This window comes from Protopterus annectens, chromosome 11.part0 (genome assembly GCF_019279795.1).
Source record: "Protopterus annectens isolate FY-2018-M chromosome 11.part0, PAN1.0, whole genome shotgun sequence".
Classification (NCBI taxonomy): domain Eukaryota; kingdom Metazoa; phylum Chordata; order Ceratodontiformes; family Protopteridae; genus Protopterus; species Protopterus annectens.
In genome coordinates this window covers 1,142,128,378-1,142,143,648 of record NC_056745.1, presented here as the reverse complement: position 1 = coordinate 1,142,143,648, position 15,271 = coordinate 1,142,128,378, and the positions used below count along the sequence as shown (strand labels likewise).

General features: G+C 39.0%; 1 protein-coding gene across 2 annotated transcripts in view; it reads right to left on the bottom strand.

Annotated features, from left to right (window-relative positions):
- LAMB4 (laminin subunit beta 4) overlaps positions 1-15,271 on the bottom strand; it is a 1,139,974-nt gene that overhangs the window by 245,489 nt on the left and 879,214 nt on the right. For both annotated transcript variants that reach the window (XM_044088495.1, XM_044088496.1), the window contains exon 28: positions 3,047-3,252. In XM_044088495.1, the coding sequence (XP_043944430.1) occupies positions 3,047-3,252 (206 nt within the window). The remainder of the gene's footprint in view (positions 1-3,046; positions 3,253-15,271) is intronic.

Below are 15,271 nucleotides of genomic sequence, written 5' to 3'. Positions count from 1 at the left end.
TTAATTCAGTGCAGTATGCTAGAGCATGATTTGCAAAAAAGAATTTACATATTAGAAACAGTACATTAGGTTGCAGTTTGTGCTATACTTAAAGGATCTGACTTAGCCTGTTCAACAATATGCTACTTCCCACTGTCCCTGAAGTGATTACATGCTATATCACTGTGGAGATGTTCATAAAAGACTGATTTAAACCCTTGGAGACACTTCTGTATTTTTATCTCATATGGGAGTTTGTTTCATAGATTGGATCTAAGTTGGCAATAACTGTTTTGAATGAGGGCCTATCATACCTCTCAACCATACCAAATCCCTTGGTATTTACCGTTTTTGAGAGCAAAATATTGGGGTGCCACAAATCCTCATGTGGCCCCTTTAATTCCTGATTTTTTTATGGTTTATTTTTTTTTTTGTGATACAGCTTTAAACTTTGACTGATGTCACCACGCATCCTGCAACAACATCAGCGGGCAGGGACGTGCATAATGACATCAGCCTCATAAGGCAGACTGCAGCCTATCAGACACAGATGGACTGTTTTCAATTGGAATACTGGCACGCGCCAAGCAGGCAGCAGCAGCAAGGAGCTGATCGGAGCTGCTGTTCACGAATGTTTCTATAATTTACGATCAACTTGGCTTCAACATCAATATCTGTTGCAGCAGCAAAGTGAGCAAACAGTCCTCCCACCCAACACCTAGTCCACAGTCCACAGCAGGAAGGATGAGAACTGAGAAAATGTACTCTTTCTGGCTTCTCCGGTAGCTCGACCTCCGGGTAAGTAAAAACAGTTTAAAAAAAAAGCGTGAGTTATGTATGCGTAAGCACTAAGCAGTGCAGCAGCTAACATAAAATAAACTGTAACAAAGGAATCTTCAGTTGACAGTGTAACACTTGAATTTCTTGTTTTGCTGTAAAATAATTAGCTATATATAGTGATGCTTTTGTATGAATGATGTGATGTGTGTCAGTGAGTGTGTGATCATCGGGACAGTAGCTGCCTGGACTGCTTTAAGTGATTTGCATAGGGTTTTCTATTTCTTACTCGAGCAAGCATGCATTATAGACAGGATCAGCACAATATCATAATTTTATGTGGATTTTTGTAACCCAGAATATAGTGGTAACTACATGTATTGTACTCCTTTAATAAGAATTAAGAAAATACAATGCCAGTCCTAAGGTTCGGTAAACGGGGATAAATCTGTTGCTTAACTGGAAGTTTCCTCTTTAGTGGTGGGCAGTAAGCCATCAATCAGAGCCTTATCATGGCAGATCTTTTATTGACTGTTAACCAATTTAGGCTGTTGAGAAGGTTATTTATTTATTTAATATTTGTTCGCCAGTTAATTGGACTCATCTATTGACCCTTTTCAGCTTGATTCAAGCTTAAAGAGCTGAAAGTATATCACAGTCTTTCTGATCAAAATTATATACAGACTGAGTAGATAGCAAAATTTAGAAAACATTGGTACGACTGAATGCAGATGGAGTAAGAGTAAAAGATTCAGTCAGAGTTCGTCAAAAGAAAAATATATACAAAATACAAGGTAAGAAATACATAAAACAGTGTAATCATACACATAATAAATAAAGTTCTATACACGTGAATTATATGAGTATAAGATAGATTAAGAGACTGAGAAACGTTTCTTAAATGATGTCTGTTATTCATGATATAGGATGGTTACTTAATTGATCATTGTCATGGAAGCAGTTACAGGTAGATTTAGTAAACAGATGCTCTAAATTTAAGTGCATTTTGAAGCTTTTAATGGTTTCTAGATTTTTTGGTGTTAGTAGGCAGGTGCTAGTAGGGAGAATTTACATATTTTGTTTACTATATCTGCAGCCAATGCATATTTAAGCTGCACAGAAAATGATAAATGGTAACTGATATTCCAGTTTTAGAAGCAGTGCATTTTTACATAGTGCTATGAGGGCAGTAGAACAGAAGGAGGTAAGCTATTTTCTAGCACAGCTTTAGCTGTGTTAGGACTTCAGTAACATACCATCAGTGTGTATGTAAGGTCTAGGTATTTTTATTCAGACACCATGTGAATAGTGTTGTTGTGGTTATCTGTTAGTTTTAAGCAATCTGTTGTTTACTGTTTCAAATGGCCCAGTCATACCTGCAAAGATACCAGCTGTAATGAGGCCATTGTTGGTATTTGTATATATTGTAGCTGAAATGAGGGCTGAAATAGTATTAAATCGATTCAGAAAGCCATGCTGTTTATGTCCATAACTGTCGGATGTGTTTAAGCATTTGTTTGTAAATAATTTTCTGTAAGATTTTGGCTAGTGGGCAGGATTAGATATTGGTCTGTAGTCCTTTTGAGTTCTGGGGGTATGCCTTCAGAATGGGGATAATAATAGTGTACTTTTGTGTTGTGGGGACTTTCCAGAAGTATGAGAAAGATTGTAGATAAAGGTGAGTGGGTGTGCAATTTTGTATGCTGCTCTCTTGAAGAATGTGTGGTGCAGGGTGTTGATATTTAAAGAGGAGACTTTTTAGTTGTATAGTAGTTTATTGGTTTCTTTAACAGAGATTTCTTAGAAGTAGAAGGTTAATGAGTATTCAGCTGATAGATACGGTCTTGGAGTTAACTTGCAATCTAGTGAGCTGTGATTTTAAGGCAAGAATAAGTTGGTGATGCCCTGGATGGAGGAGATGAGAACATTTTTATTGTAATCTACAGAGAGATTGTTTGAGTTATTTTTAGTGGGGATTGTATTCGTAGAAATGTGGCCTTTGAAGGTGTGATTCAGTATCTGGCAAGTCCTTTCAGGAACTATGCAGTATGAACAAAAAGGAATAAATAAAAAGGACAGAGCTGGCCCGCCATCTTATGCACTGTAGCTGTTAATGGTTGACATGACAGACTTGCCTGTTTTTCAAATACTCAAACAACAATGATTCACTTTTTAATGAATAAGTGCCAAAAATATGTTATTGTAAATGCAAATCTGGAATTTTCAGTTGTGTCCATTAGCAGCCACCTAAGGCATTCTTATGGTACTGGTATTAAGATCGGATACTCACTTTGCTGTTCAGGTAGTTGATATCCAGAGATTCAGTCTTCTTTAGCAGCTCTTGGTAACTGCCCGCTTCTTGTGAGGCATTTCTCAGTAGAACAGATGTTTTATTTCTTGTATTCTTTGAAAATATCAAAATTGGGTCAGAATCACTGACTTTCTTTTGAGCATCTCCTGACTCCTTGTAATGTCTCAGTATAGCTTTATAAGCCTCTGTTAAAAGAGCACATTTCAGAATTATAAACTACAAACTCATTATAGCAATGTATCTTATACAATAACAACATTATCAGAGGAGAAGAGCATCATTAGAAAAGCACTGTTATCACTGTTATGATCCCACATTTTAGCTTAGACAGATTTAGGGATATAGATAAAACAAAATTGCACTTTTCTGTATTTGTATGTATATACATACATATATTATATATATATATATATATATATATATATATATATATATATATATATATATATATGGGTTACCTTTACTTTATCTAATGTCCACTTCACTGACACTAACTTTGCCTACACGTCACATTACCGACAAATGGAAAGCCGATGTTTCCCGCATGGTAAGTAACCGTTTGGCCATCCCGACCTCAGGAACTACCTATAAAACATACTCACCTTTGCCCCCCACAACCCCCTTAATAAATATATACATATACATATATATGTATGTATACACGCACACATATATATATATATATATATATATATATATATATAATATATATATATACATATATATGGATTCCTATCAGATTGCCGAATGCTCATTTGACTGAAACTCATTTCACCAAGACCAAATGACTGAAAACTCATTTCGCCGAAAAATCATTTCACCGAAAATAGTACAGGCAGTGTATATGCCCTTTTCCCCACTGTAGTGCGATCCTGGAGTTAGAATATATAAGTAGGGGGGGGTGTGGGGGGGTGCAGCCTCCCACATTGGGGGTTATGGGGGGGGCGTAGCACCCCACCTAGCTTAGTTTTATACTGACCAGTTCCTATTAACTAGGTAAGTTGGTAGTTTTTAACAACAATAGGAACTGGACAGTATAAAACTAAGCTAGGTGGGGGGCTACGCCCCCCACACCCTCCTACTTATATATTCTAACTCCAGTGTTACACTACAGTGGGAAAAGGGCATATACACTGCCTGTACTATTTTCAGTGAAATGAGTTTCGGTCAAATGATCCTTCGGCAAAATGAGTTTTTAGTCATTTGGTCTCGGGCAAATCAACTGACCCAGATCCATCGCTGGTGGGGAGATTGAGGATGCTAGTGTAGCATCAAGCTGTGTTTGGGGAGTGTGCTGTAACCCCCCCCCCAACTGCTCTCCCATGCCCATGCTACTAGTTCAAGTCAGGTCATCTGCGGTGCAGTCAGTGCTTTAACTCTCTGGCACCATGGGGCTGGATTGCTATCCGCAATATTTAACATCCCTAGTTAGAACAAGCTGTCTTACTGGAAGTTCAAGTCTTGATAACTCACACATTTCAAAACTACAAAAAGTAAGTGTGATTCCAGAGGCACTACAGCAAATTCTAACAGTCACTGTCACAGATTAAAAACATTTGTTGCAGGGTCGTACCTCTCCTACTCTGCTACTGATATATACTAACTACAAGATCACTGTACCTCAGAGAAAAACTAATTTTGTGAGCTACACTATTTCAGACTTTGTGTATATTTTCCCCTAATCACACTTTCATTTTTACAGTTCAAGGATAACACTAATTTCCTTAAACATACAGCGTGTAAACCTAGGAGATAGTGTTATTGATTAGCACTTCTGTTAGTATAATTTTTGACAGATCAGATATGTAAACTGATAATGTATTTCTTTCTTTGTTTGTTTGACATGCCAAACAGCTATGCTGCAAAGTGTCCATCATGTTGTCCATACTAGAGATGTGACTGTGTTTGTTGGGCAAGCCAAACAGCAATGATGCAAAGTGTCCATCATGCTGTCCATATTAGAGATCTAACTGTGTTTGTTTGACTTGCTAAACAACTATGGTGCAAAGTATCCAACATGCTGTCCATACTAAAACCAGGTATCTTCCTCACAAGTGCATTCGTTTTTTACAATATGTTGTTTCACTGGCTGTCTTCTGTTCAGCATACTTATTCCCTTTAGTACATACTTTTCTAATGTCAGTATGATGCTTCTAACCATTCCAAGCATTGGAAATACCTTTTAACTCATTCCTTCCAGTACATGCCATTTGAGTGTTTACCTATAACTTTCAGTAGGTGTGGCTTGAGCCTTTAAAAAAAAGTTCAAATCCAATCCCTGCCCATGGTTATCAAAAGATACTAAACTAGCCTTGCATCAAAGGGACAAAAAAGTAAAACAATATCAAAAACATAAAAACCCTAACACCCTCCTACAGTATAAGCAACTAAAAAAACTCTGCAAAAAAAAAACTAATAATTAAAGACCGCAAAGCCCACTACTCCAATCTCCAGTCCTTTCACTCAACAAATCCCAAAAAATTCTGGGACTCCATCTCATCCATGCTGCATCCTGGCAACAAAGAAAACCCCTGCCCAGACCCCAACCTCTCCAACCTTGAAACAGCCAGCCAGTTCAACTCATTCTTCATAGACTGTATAGCTAAACTATCAGCCTCCTTCCCACCCTCATCCTCCACCACCACCCCTCCTGCCCCAGCCACCACCCCAATCATCAACCTTCCTCTACATCCTTCTGCCTCAAGCCCAGCCCCACAATCACTATAAAAATACGTCTCCTCAAACTCAAACCCTGTCACAATGCACCTGACAACCTTCCACCCACCTTCCACAAACAATCTGCAAACAGCATTGCCTATCCCATCTCTATTCTTATAAATAGATCCATACAAGAATCATACGTCCTTTCTATCTGGCTCCATGCTTACATTATCCCCCTCCACAAAGGTGGAAAAAATACTGATACCACCAACTTCAGGCCTATTGCCATCCTTTCCCCTCTTTCTAAAAACTAGAGAAAACAATACAAGCACAACTCATGGTACACATAACACTAAACAATCTCCTCTCCCCTACACAACACAGTTTCCGCCCTGGCCACAGCACCATGACTGCCCTTCTTTCCTTGCCTGAAACCATAAACCTCAAACGGGATGCAGGCAAATTCATATCTATACTATTCCTAGATCTGTCAAAGGCCTCACACACCCTACTTATATCCCAACTCTCCACCCTACATCTCTCTCTCACCACCATCGCCTGGTTTTCCAGCTACTTGTCCAACTGCCAACAAGCTGTCCAATGGAAAACTTCAACCTCCCCCTTCCTTCCCACACCCACAGGTGTCCCACAAGGTTCTGTTCTTGGCTCTCTTCTCTTCAACCTTTCATTAACAACTTTCACCAATCCATCTCAAACTTATCTATTATCCAATATGCAGTGCTCAGTGTTCTCCCCCTCCAAGCTCCTAGCAAAAACCCAATTAGCCTCCTCCAAAACAGAAACCTGGAAGCAGTCTAACCATCTGGCACTAAATGCAAATAAAACCAAACTATTGTTTTTTTTCCCCTACCAAAAACTCCATTGACAAATCCACATTCACCCTACAGAGCCAAAACAACACCCTCCTTGAAATCATTCCCAAAACCAAGCTTCTTGGCATCATTATTGATGAAGAAGTAAAATATGACACCCACAACTGCTCCACAATCAAGAAAACCCACCAAATGTTAGGTCTCCTCTACAGGCACAACCACTTCCTAAGCCCCTTTATCCGTCAAACTCTTGCATCCACCTTCCTACTCCCCTCCCTTATGTATGGTGCCCCTCTTTTCACCAATCTCCATCTTGGCCTTCGGTCCAAACTTGAATCCTGCTACCACAAGATATCCAAATCTGCAACCAATTCAAAAAACTCATCCCACCACTGTCACTTCCTCCTCACCCTCATCTGGCTTGAACTACCCAACTACCTCAGTTACCTACAACTCACCATTGTCCACAAGCTCATCTTTGAACCTGCAAACAGCCCAGCTATCTCTTCTTCCTTAAAACCTTACATTCCCAACTGCTCACTCAGATCCAAAAACCAAAATCTCCTTCAGGTCCACAAACCAGCACGACCTTCTGGCCATCTACTGCTGTCCCATTCCTTAGCTAAACAGTGGAACTCTCTCCCCACACACCTACGCAACCTACCTAACCATACAAATTTAAAATCTCAGCTACTCTCTCATCTTTCTTCCAAATGGGAATGCCCTTACCATGCTCCAACTTAACCCCCCCATTCCACCTTGCACTGACTCATCCAACTACCTCTACTATTACTTCATCTCATCCAAAACAATCCCTCCCCTACCAAAAACTAATTTTCTCTATAATATCTATTGTACTATACTCTCCACTCTCAATTATACTATTACCCTCTCCATGCATAATATTTTCCTAACCTACTAATGGCCAGTAGCTATATATTTTGAAATGTTAAACCTACAATTGAGTTTATAACAAAAATATTAACTTTATGTAAATGGTGAAATTTCTGTATTAAATTATGTCTTTTCATTTTTGTAACATTGTGACAAGCCATTTGCAAGTATCATGGAGCTTATCTGTAAATGTTTAATTAGCTGTATGAACTATGTCCTTTTGTAACATGTGAAATGTAATTTGCAATTATTGTGGAGCTTTTCTCCCTAGGCCTCCACTGAAAATGGGGTCTTCTTGGCCCAGTGGACTTAAATAAATAAATAAAATAAATAAATAAAGTTCTTAACAAATACTCATTGACAGATGTGAAATATCAATACAGTTGTGTTTGCCATCATGTATATTTTAAGATAAAATATTCTGATACCTTGTATGTAGCAAGGTTTTGGAATTATTAATGCAAATAGGAACAAGCAGTATTTGATGGCTAGAAGCACAGTATTAGGCAACTGCAGAAACACCTGGAGGTGCACTTACTTGTCTGTAGTGAGTTAAGACTGTGGATGTCTGGGTCAATCTTATCTTTCTTCTTCTGTAACAAGGAGTGTTCTGCTTTCTCTGCCAGTGTAAGTGCTCTGATTCTGGTATCATATTTGCCTGGTTTTCTAATAACATATCATATTTCACCTCCATTTGTATGCTTTGGGATGATACTGCTAGATAAGTAATCTGCAAACTATTTGGTTTGTACCATGATGTGTTTTCCATAGTTTTATAGTTTCATAGTTTCTTACTAGGCTATTGACCCTGAAGGATGTTTAGAAGCCTAGCCTTGCATTCACAATTTTTTTTTTTTTTTAGCCATTGTAATTTTAATTTGAATAACCCAGATCAGGCAGAACATTTACATGTTACTCTTTCCCATAAGAGACAAGTGTGCTTTAACAGGAATGAATTTGTGGTTTCCCATGCATTCATCCATTGTATGTTTAAACAGAGTAAAAAAGGATGTTGTTTAATATGTAGAGGAAGATGATTCCAAAGAAGTGGAATTCTTTGTGGTACATATCTGTTCCTCCAACATATTCTATGTATGTTGCAGAAGGGTTAAAATCTCTTATGTGATTGTTTATGCCACCGTTAGACTTGATGTGTAGTAGGACTGAGATGGTAGGATCTGTATGAAAGGGTGAGGTTGCCCCTCAACATCCTATATGATTCTGAGAATAGGGATGGGGGTTAATCAGAGTAGTTCTTATGATTTAGACCGTTGATTTCTTGATTTTCTTGGTGAAAAAATGCTGTAGGTGCTTTACGATTTTAGCACTGCATGGTAATTATGTAGTATGGTAGGTGAATAAACAAAATCTCTTACACTACAATATATGTTTTTTGGGTGTTTTGTTTTGTTTTAATCAGACTGTATTTTATTTTGTACTGTTGTTTGTGTGACAGTACCAAATTACTAGTAAGGTCCCCTTGAACTATACCTATACTAAATAAAATAATTCATGCACCAATGCACTGTACAAACATGTACATAAATGCATGGAACTAGCCATATCCAACAGAACCAAGATGCTCTCCTCCAAAAAAAGGAAGCCAATCTGGTGGTACCCTGCCATTAATAAACTCTACAACAGAAGTAAAAAACTGTTGCAGAAAAAGGGGAAGTCCTAAGACTGGAAAAACTCCCTTATTAGCCTCAACAAAAAGTTGAGATCCCTCATCAAAACCTCTAAAGCCAGCTATGAAGGCAGAATTGTGGCAGACACTCAAAACAACCACAACTCCTTCTATAGTTATATCAAGAGTCTCCACAGCAATACCCAGGTATGCTCTGAGTTACTGCACAATGGTACCTCCTATACTGAGCCAACAGATATTGCCAACATACTGGCCGACAGATTTACTGCCAACTCCCCCCCCCCAAGGACCAATCTCAATACTGGAAGAATGCCAGGCACCCAGCATTACTGCAGCACAGGTTAAAGCTGCATTGTCCAAGGACAAGAATACTGTTTCCATGGGACCCGACAATATCACTGGATGTGTTCTACATGAACTACAAAGTGAACTGGCACCACATCTGTGTGTCTTGTTCAATCACAGCCTCACCTCAGGCTTTGCCCCTACTGAATGGTGCACTGCTACACAGTCATCCCTCTCCATAAAGGGGGAGCGACTACAGACTCTGGGAATTATCACCCCTTTAGCCTGATGAGTCTGATATGTAAGGCTATGGAGCGCATCATCATGGTCCTAATTAACAAGGATATAGGGAATCTCCAAACTCTAGATCCAAGGCAATTTGGTATTGTGGAAGGTAAATCATGCCTGCTCAACCTGGCTGACTTCTTTGAGTCAGTCACCAGAGCTGTGGATGAGGCCAAGGCAGTTCATACAGCCTACCTCAATCTGGTCAAGGCCTTTGATACCATTCCTCACTCAGGAATTATTGATAAACTCACCAAACTAGGTATCAACCCCTATATCACTAGGTGGGTTGCAAATTGGCTCACAGATAGAACCCACAGTGTGAAAGTAGCGGACAACAAGTCAGACTGCCAACCAGTCACGAGTCGAGTCCCACAGGCATCGGCCCTGGGTCCTCTCCTGTTTGGCATCTACTTCTAAGAAGCCCAGGCCAACATGGAGGGACTCTGGCTGACCAAGTTTGCAGATGACTGCAAGCTGGGAGCCATTATTAACTCCCCAAGTGATATAGACATCCTACAGAAAGGCCTCACTGAGACCAATGACTGGTGTTGAAACCATGGCATTAAGCTTAATGCCAAAAAATGGATCATCATCCCCTTTGGGAAAAACTCAGTTCCGACTAATTGCCACATCGATGGGAGCCCACTGAACACTGAAGTGTTACAAGAGATCTGGGGACACAGGTTGACAGTAACCTCTCCTTCGACCACCACATTGCCACTGTGGTCAGAAAGTCCTTCTCTGTGGCACATCTCATTACCAAGGGTTCTGCATCCAGGAAGAAAGAGGTCATCATCTCTCTCTACTCTTCCCTCATTAGGACAGCCATCATGTATAACACCCCATTTGGTATGTACCTCACTACACACATGCAACAGCTGGAAAGGCCACAAAAGTACCTCACAAAGAGGATCCCAGGCCTTAAACACTTGTCCTACATAGACAGACTCAAAAAACTCCAGCTATTCTCTGTCTTATATCATCTACTAAGAGGTGATCTCTGCTTGACTTACAAAACCATGTCTGACCCAGCTCTGTTAGAAATGCTACATCTAAAGAAATCCCAATCCCTCCACAGCACACACTCCAGAGACTTCAACCTCATTACCACAATCAACAGAACAATTGGAGGGACAGGTTCATAACCCAGAGACTGCCCATGCTCTGGAACAGATTTCCATACATGTCCAGCAGAGCACTTCAATGGCCCTCTTCAAGAGAAATCTTAATGAGTGGATGGGAAATAGAAGGTTCACTCCAGGGATCACTCCAGTGGCTCTGCTTGATAGAGGCACTGGGAACTAACGACGGACGGCACAATGCCAGGGCACTACTATGGGCTATGCTTGTAAAGGCTCCAGGGCCATTAGCCTAGTACACACCTACGAACCTATGAACCTATACTTATATAAAATAAATAATAAATTGAATTTGTACTGCTTGTTTGACAGTACCAAATTACTGGTAAGGTCCCAATGAACTGTACCTTTGTGATCATAGGTGCTAACTGAAGACTATTTAACTGTTTGTTAATTCTAAAGTGTTGATTGATACATTTGAATCAATATGTATGTTTGCCTTTGTATTTCCAGTATAGATTTTGTTTTTTATTTATTTTTTTATTTTATATCAACTTATTTGGTGCTTACATTTGCATTGCCTGTTTCTGAATTTTCACTTTCGTTATCGGAGTTTGAGTCTTCTATAACACTATTAATTAATTTAGTTAAAAATATCTTTTTTTTCTGAATTATACTAGTGTAATCCTTCTGTTGTTCTGAAGCATTTGCCCTGTATTAGTGCTGACTGACACATTCTTGCAAATGATTCGGTATTTTGTAATTCATATGTATCTTACAATTCACAATAGAGACAGCACTTTGTGGGTGTTTACCTAACAGTTTTTTTTTTGCATGTTGATTCATTTTTCAACACTCTTAATCTCTGACATACATTTTACTTCTTCTTTTTATGATCCACTGCCATAGCTTGCCTTTACTTTACCTGCTGTGTTATATACTCGATTGTTTTAACTCTATCATTCTTTAATGATTTTCTTTGTCTTCCAAAATGTTAAATAATACCAAATAATACTTTTAATGTGGTATTTGCATCATAGCCCTTTTTGTCTATCCTTTTCTAGATAACAGTTCTTGATAAATTTTATTTTGATTAAAGTTCCTTGATAAGACTGAGCTTTGCACTGTAGCTCCCTAATGCTTCTTTGGTTCTTCCATGACCTTTCTAAATTAAATATTTCATATGGAATGCTTATTTGTGTTATGAAGTACCGTTGCTTTTTCTTGTATGGCTGCATAAGTACCTTTAGTTTATGACAATACTTGCTTTAATTATGTACCCTATTACCAACCATGTAGAGAAAAAATAGCTTGCAAATTACTATCAACAATAATATTACATCATACAACACAGTCCACTATTGACCTAGGATGTAGTGATCTAAATCTGTATCAAAAAGCTTAAAATTTAAAGTTTGTAGTGATATGTTTTGTCTTTCTTATTGTGAGGCTGTTTCTCTATATGACTCAATTTATAGAAAATTGTTTCAGAAATAGAAACCAGGAAATTAGGGTGGATAGATGTACCTCCTCCAAAATACCTGTTACTATAGTGTTGCACCTCAGTGTTCAGTCCTTAGATCACTCCTTTGGCATCTACTTCTCAGAAGTCAAAGCAAATGTCAAGGGCCGATGGCTGACTAAGTTTGTAGATGCATGTAAACTTTGTGCCATCATAAACTCTCCAGAAGATACCAAGATCCTTCAGAAAGGCCTTTCTCAAACAAATATCTGGTGTCAAAGCCATGGCCGAAAACTGAACACAAAAAAAATGTATAAGTGTATCCTTTGGCAAACATGATATTCCCTGCAGCTATCATATTGACAATACATCCCTGAAAAAAGACACAGAAGTCAGGGACTTGGGAGCCTATGTGAACAATGAGCTGTCATTTGATCAGCACATCTCCATTGTGGTAAGGAAGTCCTTTTTCATTAGTAAGGGTACAGCATCCATGTTCATGGAGGTGATCATTACATGTATTCTGTGCTCATTAAGCCAATCATTGAATATAATGTCCTCTTCCATATGTACCGGTCCAAACACCTGACATAACTCAAGTGACCACAAAGTTTTCTCATCAAGAAAATCAAAGGCCTAAGCAACAAAGGCTACACTGTTCTTATCAAAGCTCCAACCCTCTTCATTATCTTACAGGCTCTTGAGGAGTGATCCCTGTCTTGCTTACAGATCCTCTACCGTCCACATCCTTTCAGCTCTACTACATATCTACAAGTCCAATAGTGGCAGAAACAGGGCTTATAGGTTTTTGTTAAACCAAACTGAAAACGGTTGCACACCTCATTACTGGTTGTGACATACTAATGGCAGAAGGACTATATACCGAAAAGCATAATAATGTGGCAAGACTGCTGCACTGGGGAGTGTGCAAACATTATGGTGCTGAAGTGGCTGAAAAACACTGGAAACATGAGCCACAAAGCATCATAGAAAATGATGAAGTCTACCTCACAAGGGATAATCCATTACCAACAGTTCAAAAGATAGATGCTAGAAAACTGGATATAGTAGTCCAAGAAAAGAAGACAAAAGTAGCATTGATCATTGAAATTGCCACACCCAGTGACTACAGTGTTCTGTGCACAGAGGGACACAAAGTTATAAAATATAAGGATTTGCAAGCAGAAACGAGAGCAACGTGGAAGAAAGATACTCAAATAGTTCCAACAGTAGCAGGAGCAACGGGTGTTATAAAAAAAAAAAAAAAAAAAAAGAGTCTAAAATCATATTTAGATATGCTATCAATACCTATGACTCTGTACAAATTACAGAAAGAGTCATTACTGGGCACATTGTGGGTGCTGTAAAGAGCACTTTTGGCTGACATCAAAGAGTGAAACAGTACTAATTTCATGAAATTTAATCGTACTTTGACTTCGGAATGGGGTCCATTCCCATCATGGTATTAGAAAACCAAAAGATTTGGAGAAATTAAAAAGGGAGAAACATATTCAAGAGAACTCAATCTCTTCTGTAACTTAAATAGAGCATGCTGGAGGACTAGATAAGCCCCACAGAGAATACCACTTCTTTGGAGTTGTCTTCCTGTCCATGTAAAGTGAAGTATATTTTTTACTCTAGTCATGTGAAATCTGGATGAATGTGCGGGAATGTGCAAGTTCACCCCTAGATTGGTGCCTTATTTCCTTATGGATATGGGTAACATGTAAATGTCTGTCTGTCTGCCCCCATGTTATTCATACTCATTATAGAAGGGGAGCTGGATAAATCATACTAAAAATAAAAGAGGTAGAAACTTATTGGGAAAGCATAGCTAGGCTTCTGAAGATCTTTATGGATCATTAGCATAGTCAGTACCTATGAACCTATGAATACTATATGCTGTGTGTCATTGTGCAGGGCCTGTATAAAATAGAGTGGCAGGCACTTCTTTTTGTGATTCAGGAAACCCTAGTGCACACTGGAGCAAGACCTCTGTGTGGCCCAATAGTACTCTAAGCACCAATCACACATGAAGATTAACCCCCACCCTGAATATATGCTATTCAGAAACTAGTGCAGTCCAGCTGCGTGCAAATGGCTATTGTAATATTTGTGAATGCAGTGATCCCCTAACCTGTTATTATGTTTTTCAACAGGCAGATCTATGCAGTTTCTAGCACTGTCAAAGTGTAACCCCTCTCTCCTCTGATGCCTTTACTGCATGACAGGAAAATCCCTTGCAGCAATGGAGCCCCTGTGAAACAGACAAATCTACTTCATACACAGCCATGTCTTACTCCAGACTGTGATGCTGATGAGCTCCTGTATTCAGTACCAGATCCTCTCATTACAATATTATAGTCATGAACTCCAGTCTGCCTTCGTAACTAGCGACTGCAATTCCTGCATGAATCATAGCCCACTATATGTAGACAACAGTGAAGCAGTATAAGGCAGATTGTTAAGCCCAGTATGCCTTGCCAAGTAATCACACATAGTTGCTTGGTAAGGCAGACTGCACTCTATTTAACTATCTTGCATCACTGCCTTATGTAGTTCTGCCATGCTAAATGGTGCAGCCTTCCAGCTTGAGCATAGGAGCCTCTCCGTAGCCTGTATGGTAACGAGAAGAGGGACAGAGCTTTGAGATGGTCTGCATAGTTTTTATGATTTAGGCCATTGATTTTCTTAGTTAGAAAGTGTTGTGGTCATTCCAGTTGTGACAACTGCTTGGACAAATACATGCCATAGGGGAATCCTACTCACTGATTGGTCTAATAAGTGCTGAGCACAGTGGAATATTTTTAGATCTCTAGACCTGAGCACTATACCTTTAGATATAATCTGTGCAATGAAACTGTACATCCTTGCAAAAATGGATATGTGGTGATCAAAAGGCATTTCATTATTTATATAGGTTCCAAGGTCCCTGACTACAGGATCAGTTTTCAGTGGTGAGTTGTTAATGTGGTAGCTACAAGAGAATTCAAGCTTGCCAAACAATATGATTATACATTTCTTGGTATTTAGTTTTAGTCCAAGGTTTTCAAA